This window comes from Orcinus orca, chromosome 21, assembly GCF_937001465.1.
Source record: "Orcinus orca chromosome 21, mOrcOrc1.1, whole genome shotgun sequence".
Classification (NCBI taxonomy): domain Eukaryota; kingdom Metazoa; phylum Chordata; class Mammalia; order Artiodactyla; family Delphinidae; genus Orcinus; species Orcinus orca.
This window is the reverse complement of record NC_064579.1, coordinates 17,918,322-17,931,720: the sequence shown is the minus strand read 5'-3', so window position 1 is coordinate 17,931,720 and position 13,399 is coordinate 17,918,322. Positions and strand designations below refer to the sequence as shown.

Below are 13,399 nucleotides of genomic sequence, written 5' to 3'. Positions count from 1 at the left end.
TTTCCACCAAATGGATGCATTTTTTTTTTTTTTTTTTTTTTTTTAAGAAACCAGCAGGATGAATAGGGGCTGGTGAGGGAGAAAATCCAAAGGATACAGATACTTTGGAAAAATACAATTTGCATGTGATACAGAGATGACTTCCCACCCCACCACTCAAATATATTTCAAATTCTAGAGATTTTAGTGTGATTTTTTTAAAGTAGAAATCGAATTGCATTCTGAAAAATCTTCCCCGAGTTCACATTGAGGAAGTAAACAAATAAGGCTGAACATGCAAAGAGAACCAATTTTTTCCTTACGGTTCAATATATAATGACTGTTAATTCCACTAGTAACTATCACCATTACCATCGTTTACCAGATGACAGCTGGATATCCAGAGCCAAGTGAAGAAAAGAGCCTAACCCGTCAACTTTTATCTTCTAATTATAAGTTACCAACTCAGATAACATCTCCCTGCCCACAAAGGAGTAGAATGAATAAAAAGTGAGCTTGAAGGTTTATGTTAAACTTGACTTTTTGAAAAGACAAGCATCTGTTTTTAAATGGAAAGATCCATTAAAATCAAAAAAAAGATGGGCAACAGTAGAAGCATAAAATGAGAGCATCTTAATTACAGTATTGTTCAGCATCCCTGGCGACATCAAGCTCTATCCACGGTGATCACTAGGTCTCCACTGGAAGGAAGTGGGCTTTGATGGCATAAAGAGCATTGTATTAGGTATGACTGTATGAAGACTTTTAAAGCCTTTGATGAAACCAGAGTGGGCGAAGGAAAGAAAAGAATTTTCCCCACAACTGTGGGAAAAACTAGCAAGAATCAACAAGGAACATAAAAAGTCTTTGTTGTGTATTGTTCATAAAATATTCCAAAAATGAATATAACATAGTCAGGGCTTTTTTTTTTTTTTAAACTCCTAGAAGAAAGGTTATGAAATGTTCTTATCTCATCCACCTCACTGCCGAATCCCAGATGATACAAGTTCTGAACAGAGGCGCTAGTTAGTATGCAGTACTAGAATAGGTGTGAACGTATGGGTTTTATTTTTGTATTTTTTATTTTATTTTTGTAGTGGGATAAGGAGAAGACATAAAATTCAATACATGACATTTGCAGTACTAAGTCATCACATAGGACACCCAGCTGATGTTTCAATCTTGGATGTAAGAAACTTCAAGATTTTCAACAAACCATTCATGTTCGTACACACCCAGAAAAACCGAGAACCACAGACTTTTCGGAGGAGAGATATTGGAAGTAAAAGTCTAAATATGAATAGAAGAGATGTGACCCACATATTCAAATCCAGACTTTTAAACAAAAACCACATTAACTCAAATCTTAAGTCAACACTAATTGTACTTACCAATGAGAAGGTTAACAATGGCAGCAGAGGCCATTCTCAGAAACATTTAAGGTTTAAAAGAGTCCACAAGCACTTGAAAAATAATAGCATACTGCTTGTTTCCACAGATTAATATATAACAGTTACTTTTACCAAATTGGACAAAAAAATTAGTAGGTAAATCATGCTCTGATTATCTTAACTCAGCTAGTTAGAGCCTGATCAACTAGTTAGAGTCTGGTGGAAATGAACCCCCAGTCGTTGCTTTGGTTTTGTCCATAGCATCTACAGCATTTCCACAGACACCACTTCTTAGAAAATAGCCAGAAATGCAATGAAAGGAAAATATAAGAGTCAGGACAAATTTGTTACTACCAGTAAAACAGAAATGCCAAAGCACATGTGCTTTTGATGATGGAACAGAAAGTAACATCATCTTCACATTTCAGAGAATGTGTTCCTTGTTTGCTTCCTGGTGTAGAGAGTACTGAAGTCATCTGTTTATAGGTGTTGTTACTTTACATAAAATTACAACAAAATAAATAACTACTCTTAAAATCCATCAATGGAGGGTTTCCGGAATATAAAAATAATTGTAGAATCTCTCCAAAATTGGAGCTGCACACTACTTTTCGATGTCTAATGCTGAGTACAGAGTAGGGACTCAGTACTTTCCAATGAAGGAATATACCTTTGAAGACAGACATACACCCTTTCTTAAAGTATTAAAATCAGTGGCGTTCACTCAACAATAAGGAGCACATGTTATGTGCCAGACATTGTGTTAGCCTGTAGAATGAAAAGCTATTAAAACAGAAAACAATGAAAAGAACAATATCATTATTTTTTTTTTCTTATCCAGGCTATATTTACACGGTTTTGAATATTCAGATAAAGGTGTAGGAATAAGTTAACCACTTAAGTCCTCAAAATCATTTAGACAAGAGGTATCATGTAACTGAAATCTTAGTTAACTGAGCTTTTCAGTGTTCAGTTGGGTGACAAAACATCCAAATGGGCACATGTTACTAAGTACGTGAATATTCAGAAATATACTCAACTGAAAATGTTGCTTTTGTTCTAAATGTCTGACATGCAGTAAGTCTACAAGAAGCCAGTCCATGAAATCGATGTGTTCATATCCTGTTTGGGGAAATAATAAAACAAACAGCAACCTACCGGTATCTTCAAGGTTCTGTTTTGAAAGTTGGTCACTGAAGGGCATCAAAATAAAACAAGCAGATGGCTCTGAACACTTAAAAAATACATACATGTATAGAGAGACAGATATGGATATATGGAGCAGCAAGCAAATATAACAAAGCAGAAGGGAAGACAGAAACTAAGCTAAATAGAGAAATCACAAAGAAAAACTATGAGGGAGAGTCCATTTGAAAAAGTAGGGCCAAAAAAGAGAAGAAATGGCCACAGACAAGTGCTCCAGGTCTGGCCAGAAGAGCCAGGAGAACCAATGATAAATTACGCAAGGCAGCCTGAGAAGAGAACAAGGTAGGCCACCTAGAAAGGAGACTAGGCACCTCCACTCTGAGAAGGTGAGCAGGTTTGCAGTAGAAAGCAAGAAACATGAACTTTAAAATCCTTCGGACACATATGTCCCAATGACAAAAACATATGAGTGTACAAGACGAAAAACTCCAGAGTATTTTCAGACTTTTAAAACTCCAACAGGTACCATGTCTTCCCTTCCAGCCTCTAAATCCAGGGATACTGATTAGAGACTTTGGAATCAAAAGGGCTTTAGTAACAGGTTAAGCTAAACGAGGCCAAGGATTCTGTGAATTGAATCCTTGCAGATACCATGCAGAGTTTTACTCTGGTTTCCAAGGCCACGGCACACCCAAAAAGACTAAGTAAGGTAAATGACATTCCCCTAATCAAGGCACAGTGCAGAAACCAAATGAGGGGCAAGGGAGGAAACCTGAAAACTCCTAATAAATAATGTGGCTTCCAGAGTCATCCAGAGTAGCTAACTAGCAGCTTTTCAGGGAGAAATAAAAATGCATATGTTCTATTTCACTGAGAAATCATTCCATGTCCAGCTTTAGTGAGATTAAAAGAAAAAAAGGATTTAATATTACAAAAAGGAAAAAGCAACCATAAACATATAATTAGCATATTCTTACCCTGTACATCTTCTAGAAGAAGATCACAAGCACAAATGTTTGCAATTTCCTGAGGAAATAATTATTATTAATGCTGAGGGGGAAGAGAAGTGACAGAGGTTCTAAAGACTGCCTAGGGCAAGAGTAAAAAAGCATCAAGTGGGAAGCCACAGACACACTGACTTCGTATCTCAAGTCCCGCCGAGATTCAGATAGCTCTACTTGAATAAAATCTGACGATATCCCCTAGTTAAAAGGATGAGTGTTTCTGTAGAAACGACTAGATAAATCTTATCCCCAGTCTAAAAACTGCTTTTTTAGGCAGTTCTGCATAAATATTTGAGAGTTTGAATATTTGAACATTTTTACTCCTGAAATCTGGGTACTGTTTGCACTTCAAAAGACTTATATAACTCTGTGAGCGGATTTCTTTTCAATATCTTTAAGATACAATCTCTGAAAATGTTAGTCCTTGGATTGGATATACGCATACCCAGAACTTGCAAAGCTCTCCAGAGGAACGGGTACTCTGGGGTTGACCGGCAGAGTTCCTAAACGTCAAGAATGGTATTTGGAGTTCAAGGTTGACGGCGGCATGAAATAGGCTTAAAAGAGTATAGCCCATCTCAAAAGGGTTTAAAACTGCACCCCATTACTTAAAAAATACCCTAAACAGACAGCACGACGAGCCATTTTACCTGTCCTACCAGTCCCGGGCAGGTCGGGGTGTGAAAAGACTTCCAGAGCCCCGAGCGGTGTCCTATATGTAACCCAAGAGCCTCAAGCGAGCGGCAGGCGACTTCGGGGACCCGCCAGTGCGCAGGGCGGGGTGGGGAGGCCCGGCCGGTCCTCCCGCACGAGGGTGCCCAGGGCCCCTCGGGACCAGGGCGGCCAAAGAGAACTGCGGCGTCGCCGTGCCAGGCCGCCTACCGGCCCCCACGACCCGCACGGCGGCCGCGGATCCCGATGCCCTGGGGGCCGCACGGGGCGAGGCGAAGCCCGGAGCGCGGCCCCGGGACTCTCCGTCTCCGAGGGGCCGGAGCGCGGCCTCCGGGCAGCTGCGCGCAGCTGGACGCGGCCCCGGGCGCCTCCGCCCCAGCCCTATCCCTCCGGCTCGGCGCCCAGGCCGCCCCTCGCCTGCGGCCCCTCCGCGCCGCCCGACCCTCGGCAACTTACTGGGGCAGCGCGAGGGCCGCGACGAGGGGCCGGGGATGGGCGAGTGGCAGGAGAGTGTCGGGGCTCGGGGCGGCTGCTGGAGCGGCCGCCGCCTCGCTGGTCCGCGCCGAGACTAGCGCCGGGGCCGCCGCGCTGCAGAAGGCGGGCTGGGCAGGTGGGCGCAGCTTGTGTAGCCGCGCCGGGGGCGGGGCCTGGCCGGGGGGCACCGCCTCCCCCTCCCCCCTTCCTCCACCCTCCAGCCCCCGCGCTCGCCGACCCCCCACCCGAGCCCGCCTCCCGCCCCGACAGTCCAGGCCACGCTGCCAGCCCTCGGGGTAGGAGGGTCGGGCTGCAGCGCCGCGGAGTCTGTCTACGGCCCGGTGCACTTGGCCGTGCGCTCGGCCGGGGCTAGGCCCGTGGGCGCCGGCGGGCGGGGAGGCCGAGCTCTGCCGGGCGGCGAATTCTTGCTCTCCCTGGAGGTCCCAGCCTCAGGCGCATCTCCGAGACTGCTTCTAAGTAGAGTTCCTCTAAGTGGGATTTTTGTCCCCGATTTATTTTTTATTCTGAGAAGAATTTGCAAGTAAGAAAGTAATGATAATAAAATATGTCAAGGACCGTAATAAATAGAACCCAGATGGGCGTGCTTTGTCAAATAGTACTACTTCACCAGTAAAAACCGTAAACCGTTTATTACAATGTTTAGTTGCTAGTTTGAAAATCCCGGTAATGTGAATAGGTAGTCCTGATGATTTAGGGGTGGGCTTATAAGAAAGTGACATTTGCTGTTTCTGAGAGAGTAGTAAGAGTTACAGGACCAAGGTTTCTCATGCTGTGCTGTTGTTTAATTTAGGGGTCTCTGATAAGATTAAAGGCACAGTATGAAACTGTTCATTTTAATCCAAAAGGAGGCCAACGCTGGCACTGAATTGAACAGTGAGTGTATATTATTGTTTTTGTTTGCTGGAAAGATCTACCTTGTTTTGTTTAGTGTTGTGGTAAACATCTTTATTCATCTACCAGTAATGCTCTTCACTTTGGCAAAGCGCCAAATTCATATTGAAGAATTATATGTACATTTTTCATGTGATGTTCTAAATCATTCTTAACTTCTCTAAGACATGTGTTCCCAAGAGAATCTGATTAAAGATTTAGGGCTTCACTCCAGAAACTGGTCCATGTACAAAATCTCAATGACTATTTCAGAAGCGCATGTACCTCATGAAGCCATTAAGAACCCCATTAAAGAACTGGAAATCTAAATAGCAACATGGCTACAAGAGTATTATCTGTTCCAGTAAATGTCCTAAGTAATAGAGACACTGTTAATATAAACTTACTTTTATAGTATAAAACGGATTCCTTATGCAAATAATTATTAATGACATTGAGGAAAATGATACGTATAGACTCTGACACCAAATTCATTCAGTCCCACAAAGGCTAAGAGGCATTGTACAGGGGGGTGAAGACTCAAGACTCAAGAGTATTTGTCTAATTTCTAAAGGTTAAGAACACAATCTAAATGTTTTTTTTTCTTTAATAGAGATTGCTATTTTTTAATTTATGAGATTATTTCCCCGCATATTTTTATTTAAACATCGTGAAGGGACAGTCTGTTATTAGGTTGCAGAACAATGATTGGGGATAAACTAATCTATTTGACATTTAGAAACTGCCAATTTAGTCAAAATACCAATCTTTGAGTTTATCTAGTAATCTGCCCATCTGATTTTGGTACTTCCTGAAACAATACATGTGTCCATGTGTGTAAATAATAAAAGCTATTTCATCTCTAAGCAAAAACGAACAAGTCCTTTCCAACAAGCACAATGTTTGATGAATATCTTGACACAGTAGAAGTTTTTTTTTTTAATTAATTTATTTTATTTTTGTCTGCGTTGGGTCTTCGCTGCTGCGCGCGGGCTTTCTCTAGTTGCAGCGAGCAGGGGCTACTCTTCGTTGTGGTGCACGGGCTTCTCATTGCGGTGGCTTCTCTAGTTGTGGAGCACGGGCTCTAGGCGCGTGGGCTTCAGTAGTTGTGGCTCGTGGGCTCAGTAGTTGTGGCTCGCGGGCTCAAGAGCACAGGCTCAGTAGTTGTGGTGCACGTGCTTAGTTGCCCCACGGCATGTGGGATCTTCCTGGACCAGGGATCGAACCAATGTCCCCCGCATTGGCAGGCGGATTCTTAACAACTGTGCCACCAAGAAAGTCCCACACTAAAAGTTTTGATTTATATATTCCTTTTCCTGTTTGCAATTATTTGTTAACTGTGAACCCCGTATCTCATCTTTGGTTATCTCTCAAATGTTAAAATGTATTTAGATGTAGAAAGAATAGAAGATCCACAGATCTAGTATGAGTCTTTAAGACTGACTCTGAGAGACAAAGGATATTAGAATAGAATATTTAGAAGTAAAATGTTTGACATGGACTAAGCTATTTTGACATCTTCATTTGCATTTCCTTTAGCACTACTCTATTCCTGCTACAGAAACAGAATTATTGTCTTCTCCCTATTTGATTAATCCTTTCATCCACCTCTGCCTCACCTGTGTGGAGTACTGTACAGTAATCACTTTTCATTTTCATCTGTCAAACTTCCTGCTTAGAAATGAAACAGAAAATCCAAGTTAGTCATTTTCAGCAGAAGGAGTAATCTAGGTTGTTGTCTTCCAAAGATTTCAGAAACATTTGTGCATGTCTGAACTCCTAAGGTTTTATGAAATTACAGGAAAGTTCAAGGGACTTTTGTAGCTCAATAAATTACACACCCTGTATCCTACACTTGCCAAACACAACCCAGAGTAAGTCTCATATCCACGAATAAGGGACTTACTTTAACTATCAAGGCTGAATGAGTTGATTCTTATTAGTTCTAATTTTGACTCTATTATCCCCAAGCTATTTCAGCAAAGACAAAGCTAAAATCCACCAGTTTTTTTTAAATGGTTGGATACTAGATATTGAAGCTTGTTTTATAGTTGAATAAATAGGCTTGAAGGAGAAAAAAGTCTTGGATCAGAGTTCAGACCACTAGAGTTTCAAGTGCTTTCAGGCCACTGTTGTTCTCCATTTCCCTTTCAAAAACATGTAAAAAATTAAAGGTGATTTTCCACACATTCCATATTTACCCATCCCTTAAGATAAACAATAAAATATTGAAAAAAATACAATAAGCGCTTATAAGACAAATTATCTTTTAAATTTGTATTTTTCGACTTGTCTTTTAACAAAGACCAAATAATGGTTTCGCAATGGTTTTCAGTTCTGCACTGCTCTCCCTATGAATTTCCCTACATCCTGCCACTCAGCTAGTTTCTGGGTTTTCTTTACATTGGCCATTAATCAAGAATCGCCCAGAGCTCCACCCGTTCCGTGCTGGTCTCTGTTTCCTTCGGCCAGGATTCCTGCTGGGACTGTATCTGCTGAAAAAAGTCAGCCTTCTCAATCCAAACATCTTCAGTCAGCCTGTTGCTCTAAGGACTGAAAACCAGGGAGGGGGGTCAGGAGAGAGCTCAGCTGATGTAAATCCTTCTCTGTCCCTCCACCTTGTCAAAGGTTCTCACTGCTCCGGCGATGGCTTCCTAACCATGTCCAGTGGACTTTTCTCAGTCTTCAACTGCCTCAAATTCTCTCCGGCTTTCTATCCTTTTGTCTGGAAATTGTTTTCCCCCTTGGCTTTCGTGATCTCTTCATTTTCTTCCTACCATCCTGACAACTTTTTGTCCTCCTTGCTAACTATGGAACTCCTAAGAATGCATTCTTGAATCATTTTATCTTCATCCACCTTCACAATCTTAGCTGTTATCCATTCCTAAAGCTCAGCCAACTTGATGGCATCTCTCCCAAAAGCTACTTTGTTAGACCTTGTCTTTGCTCCAAACTGTGTCTCTGGGGAGATAAACTTGCAAGTACTTGAAATTATATGATTGAAGAAAAATCCATCTCTTCCTTAGACTGATATCTCTCTCCAGCTTTCTTCTTACTATTTTTCTGGTACTCTTTAAGTTATACATTCTCCTGGTAATAACCTTAAATTGTTATTTACAGCTCTCTCCTTTACTTTTTTTTTTTTTTTTGCGGTACACGGGCCTCTCACTGTTGTGGCCTCTCCCGTTGCGGAGCACAGGCTCTGGACGCGCAGGCTCTGCGGCTATGGCTCACGGGCCCAGCCGCTCTGCGGCATGTGCGATCTTCCCAGACCGGGGCACGAACCCGTGTCCCCTGCATCGGCAGGCGGACTCTCAACCACTGCCACCAGGGAAGCCCTCCTTTACTTTTTTTAATGTTCCATCAGTCACGAAGTGCTGCTACTCTTCCTCCGTTGATTCTGTATTACAGAAACAATTTTTTCTCTTGATTTCTAATCTCTGTCTCCCTAATCTCTATCCTGATCACGTTTTTTTTTTAACATCTTTATTGGAGTATAATTGCTTTACAATGGTGTGTTAGTTTCTGCCGTATAACAAAGTGAATCAGCTATACCTATACCTATATCCCCATATCCCCTCACTCTTACGTCTCCCTCCCACCCGCCCTCCTATCCCACCCTTCTAGGTGGTCACAGAGCACCGAGCTGATCTCCCTGTGCTATGCGGCTGCTTCCCACCAGCTATCTATTTTACATTTGGTAGCGTATATATGTCCATGTCACTCTCTCACTTCGTCCCAGCTTCCCCTTCCCCCTCCCCACGTCCTCAAGTCCATTCTCTACATCTGTGTCTTTTCTCCTGTCCTGCCCCTAGGTTCTTCAGAACCTTTTTCTTTTTTTTAGATTCCATATTATCCTTATCATGTTAAGACAAGTTACTGCAGTCTTTTCAACAACTCATGGTGTCTTCTCATCGATTATAGAATCAAACTAAACTCCTATCTTGTACAGACCCCATCAGTAGATCTTCTTGACTTATCATGTGTCCAAGATGGTAGCCACTTGCCACGTGCACCTCTTGAGCGCTTGATTCATGACTAACCTGAACTGAGATGTGCTGAAGAGTAAAATATACCCTGAATTTCAAAGACCATACAATCAAAGTCATGTAAAAATGGCTCACTAATAATTCTTTCACACAGATTACCTGTTGAAGTAATGTTTGGGCTAGGCCATCTACATCATTGGAATTATTTTCACCTGTTTCTTTTGACTTCTTTTTCTATGTGACTGCTAGAAAATGTTAAGTTACAAACGTGGCTCACCTTGTATTTTACTGGACAGCGCTGCTTTAGACAATCAACAAGCCTGTCCTGGGCTAAGCAAGATGCAACAAATTTTTTAAAAAGCACGAATGATCCACCCCTTCACAACCCAGCTAGGGGGATAAGACATTGAAAATCAATTATTGACACCACGGTAGGAAAACGCCAAACGACTGAAGAAGAAAATTAGCCCTGTGGAAGCTTAAAGGAGAGAAGTGGTCAGGAAGCCTTTCCTGAAGAAGTGGCATTTCAAAAGATCCTTGAAGGACAGATAGCTTGCTTTTCTGCAGCTGTGGAAGAAAGATAAAGCCATTCTGGGACACAGGAGGTGGGAAAGCACTGAGGAGGCTTGGGGTAGATGTGTAGACCATTGGCTGGGGTGAGTGCCATGCGCTGGAAGGGACTCAGGTCGACGCATCTCCTGTGCCTCTATGTGCTCATTCACCTCTAGGATGACCTCTTGCCTAATTTTCTCATCATTCTCTGTCCCATTGCTTCCTTCCAGGCTTTACCATACCCAGGACCTGAAGCTAGGATAAAAGTTACAAGCGTGTTGCCAGCCCTGCTTCTGAGGAAGTTTCCAGAAAGCGTGCTCCAATGTATGCTCCCAGACAGTGGCACCGCATGGTGTTTTTGCTGAGGAAATGTTCTCCCGCACTGGGGAAACCTTTGAATGGAGGGTCCGACCCAAATAAAGAACAGAACTCAGTGTTTATTTAAATTGCCACCTATCTACGTTGGCCAACCATTCTGATTTGCCCAGGAGTGTTCCAGTTTTAGCACTAAAAGTCCCAGGACCCAGGAAACCCTTCAGTCCCAGGGAAACTGGGATGGTTGGTTCATCTTACTTACTCTGCCATGTTCCAGGTTCTGACTTTATTTTTCCTTTTTAGTCACTACTGTGATTTCTAAGACAAAATGACAGAAAGTACAATTGTGTTGAAAAGGAGTGTGGTTGCTTTCTCTGGTCACAGCAGTGCTGACTTGACAGCATTTTTTCTCAGCCTTGGTTTTGTGATGTCCTGGGGGGGTCAAAATTCTTCATGTTAAATTCATTCAACTTCCATTTTAAAAATATGTCACTGGATACACCCAATCAAATAGAAGGGGGATACTTCAGTTCCCAAAAGTGGGAATAGACAGAATCCTACCTGCAAGTAACCTTACCTCTTCATTGGAGCCTAATCATCCCCGTCAGTTCCCTGTTACTTCCTCCTGAGCCTCTTTCTGGGCCCTGGGAAGTCCCACTCCTCTTGTAAGTCCCATTCTTGTTCTCAAGGCCTGATAGCTAAAGGACATCATCAATATGAAGAGAAAACACCTAGATGAGAAATTCGAGAAGCAGATGCAATTCCAAGTTCTGGCAGGAAAAGGCTTACCTGATTTAAGAAGTCTCCTCGTCCCAAAGGAATGAAGCAGCAATGGTGAATGGGTAGGTGATAGGTTTGGACTTTTAAGATACTGACCTGAAACCTTTCAGATCATCTACACCATATATTCATAAAGCTTAGCCGCAGTAGAATCACTTACCCAAAAGTTCTTGCACAAGTCTGAAAAAATATCCAAATCCCAATTTCCACTTAGCAACCACCTCTTGCACGGCGCTGTGAATTCCAAGTTGCAAAACTTCGGTCTGAAAATGCTCATGTGGAAAATGTTACTGTCTACCACCTTCCAGGGCTTTTGTGTAGCCTCATCAAAAAATTAAATACTTGGAGGTCAAACAATGAAAAGCAAATTAACCTCTGGTGGTGGGGGGAAGGGAGAGGGACAGTTGGTTCCTTGTTTAGCATGACTTTGATGTTTTACTGTCTGGCTTGGGCTCCATCCCTTAAAAGATCCTTCCCTTAAAAAGCTCTATGAGTTGGTAACCTGTCCTTAAGGACCTCAGGGGATGAGAGCTTCAGAGAGTATACTTTTTTTTTTTTTTTTTTTTTTTGCGGTACGCTGGCCTCTCACTCTTGCGGCCTCTCCCGTTGCGGAGCACAGGCTCCGGACGCGCAGGCTCAGCGGCCATGGCTCACGGGCCCAGCCGTCCCGCGGCATATGGGATCTTCCCGGACCGGGGCACGAACCCGTGTCCCCTGCATCGGCAGGCGGACTCTCAACCACGGCGCCACCAGGGAAGCCCCAGAGAATATACTTTTAAAGCTCCCACCTCTTTTACTTTTATATTTGGATTGGCACGAATTGATGCCTCTCAGCAAATTAAGCAGTCTTTTGTGCCTTTTGTATCCTAGACAGAGAGGCAGAGTCTGTTTTAATGACGAGCAGTCTGGTACGCCGAGTTTCTTCATACAAGTCAATGTTGGTTTACTCCGTCCCAGGGAGAACACCTGAGTTCTTCCTCGGTTACATAGAAGAGTTCAGAGTGCTGGCTCTCATGTGGCTTGTTCCCTAGTCTCTACTGTCAAATCTGACCGCACTAGAAACTGTGTGCATTTTCTCCAGAAGCTTTAGGGGAAATTGCGCTTTTGTGCTTCTGCATCTGGGGAGAGAGCTTGTACAGCCAGGCTAAACCTGAGTAGGATCCTGGCCTAATTTGGAAGGCACTTCAGTTCTGCCTGGGTTTTCATTTTCATCTTTCCCAAAATTTAATTCTGGGGAAGAAATCATGAACTAAAAAGATATAATTACATTCAGATGTGCAGTAAAAAACACAAACTAATCCTACTGGTTGCTAAGTTAGCTAAATGTATGATTTTGAGCAAAAAGTTCTCAACTGCATTTTTTTCACTTTCTTTTTCCTGTGAAGTGAGGATAATAATACTCCCTTTAACTTCTCCAAAAGATTGTGAGAGTGATACACAGGTAAGCAAAAACACTGCGAACAAGTTAAGTCACTCATTAAGGTTTGGCATGGTTCATACCCCATCAGTCTAAAATTCAGTTCCAAATACAATTTCAAGTTAAAAATCTAACTCATTTCTCAGGCTGTGCATGTAAACCACATAATGTAGCATTATCTTTAACATTACATTGAAACAAATAAAATAAAGTTTTAAATAACTGATACTTTTAAGCCAGGTTGATCTGTCCAAGCAATCTTCCAACAATAGTTCTATCTTTGGGGTCATCTTGCCTGTGTCAGCAGCAGTCATCGCCAGAGTGTGACCCATGACCTGTTAACTGGCCGAAAGGACCTCAGCCTGATGGTCATACTGCTTTCCCTTCTGTTGGCCCCTGTGTTGACCTTCTTTCTAGCCTTCTTACAGTTCAGGGAAACTTAGAGCAAAAAATAATGAGCAGAAGAAAAATAGGAGAGAAGAAAAAAAATCTTGAAATTACAACATTTTAATTTTAAATTCTCAGTCATTTCACAGCCTATGTAGGTAAGTGATAATCATTAAAAGTATACAAAAATACGTTCCCATTTATTATTAAATGCATCTAAGGATGAGTCTTAGGAAAATCTACTGGGGCCCCACTTCTAACGCTGCAATCTCAACCTCCCAGCAAGGCCAGGCAGGTAACATCAAACTTTGAGGCTAGCTGGGCATCAGACGATAGTGGGGTGGGGGGAAGGAGGCTATAGAACTGAGATAACATTGAAATACAAAAATTTAAACACTGAGC

At 42.5% G+C, this 13,399-nt stretch overlaps 2 protein-coding genes across 4 annotated transcripts in view; one reads left to right on the top strand and one right to left on the bottom strand.

Moving 5' to 3' along the window:
• SLC7A2 (solute carrier family 7 member 2) overlaps positions 1–4,785 on the bottom strand; it is a 74,297-nt gene extending 69,512 nt beyond the window's left edge. For 2 of the 3 annotated variants that reach the window (XM_004277177.3, XM_004277178.3), the window contains exon 1: positions 4,649–4,785. The gene's annotated coding sequence lies outside the window, so the exon portion shown is untranslated. Of the gene's footprint in view, positions 1–4,170 lie in introns of all 3 variants that reach the window. The other variant, XM_033400644.2, reaches the window with a different exon arrangement.
• On the top strand, positions 3,169–5,039 carry LOC105748369 (basic proline-rich protein-like). Its single transcript, XM_012535667.1, has 2 exons — positions 3,169–3,225; positions 4,149–5,039. Exons 1-2 carry the CDS (start codon positions 3,169–3,171, stop codon positions 5,037–5,039), a joined length of 948 nt encoding a protein of 315 aa, XP_012391121.1.
• Positions 5,040–13,399: the final 8,360 nt, after the last annotated feature.

Excerpts from the sequence above, each read along its gene's own strand:
- LOC105748369 (XM_012535667.1), top strand. The coding sequence starts at position 3,169 with ATGCAGAGTTTTACTCTGGTTTCCAAGGCCACGGCACACCCAAAAAGA. Across the intron at positions 3,226-4,148 it reads ACCCAAAAAGACTAAGTAAG|ACAGCACGACGAGCCATTTT; the intron begins GTAAATGACATT and ends TACCCTAAACAG.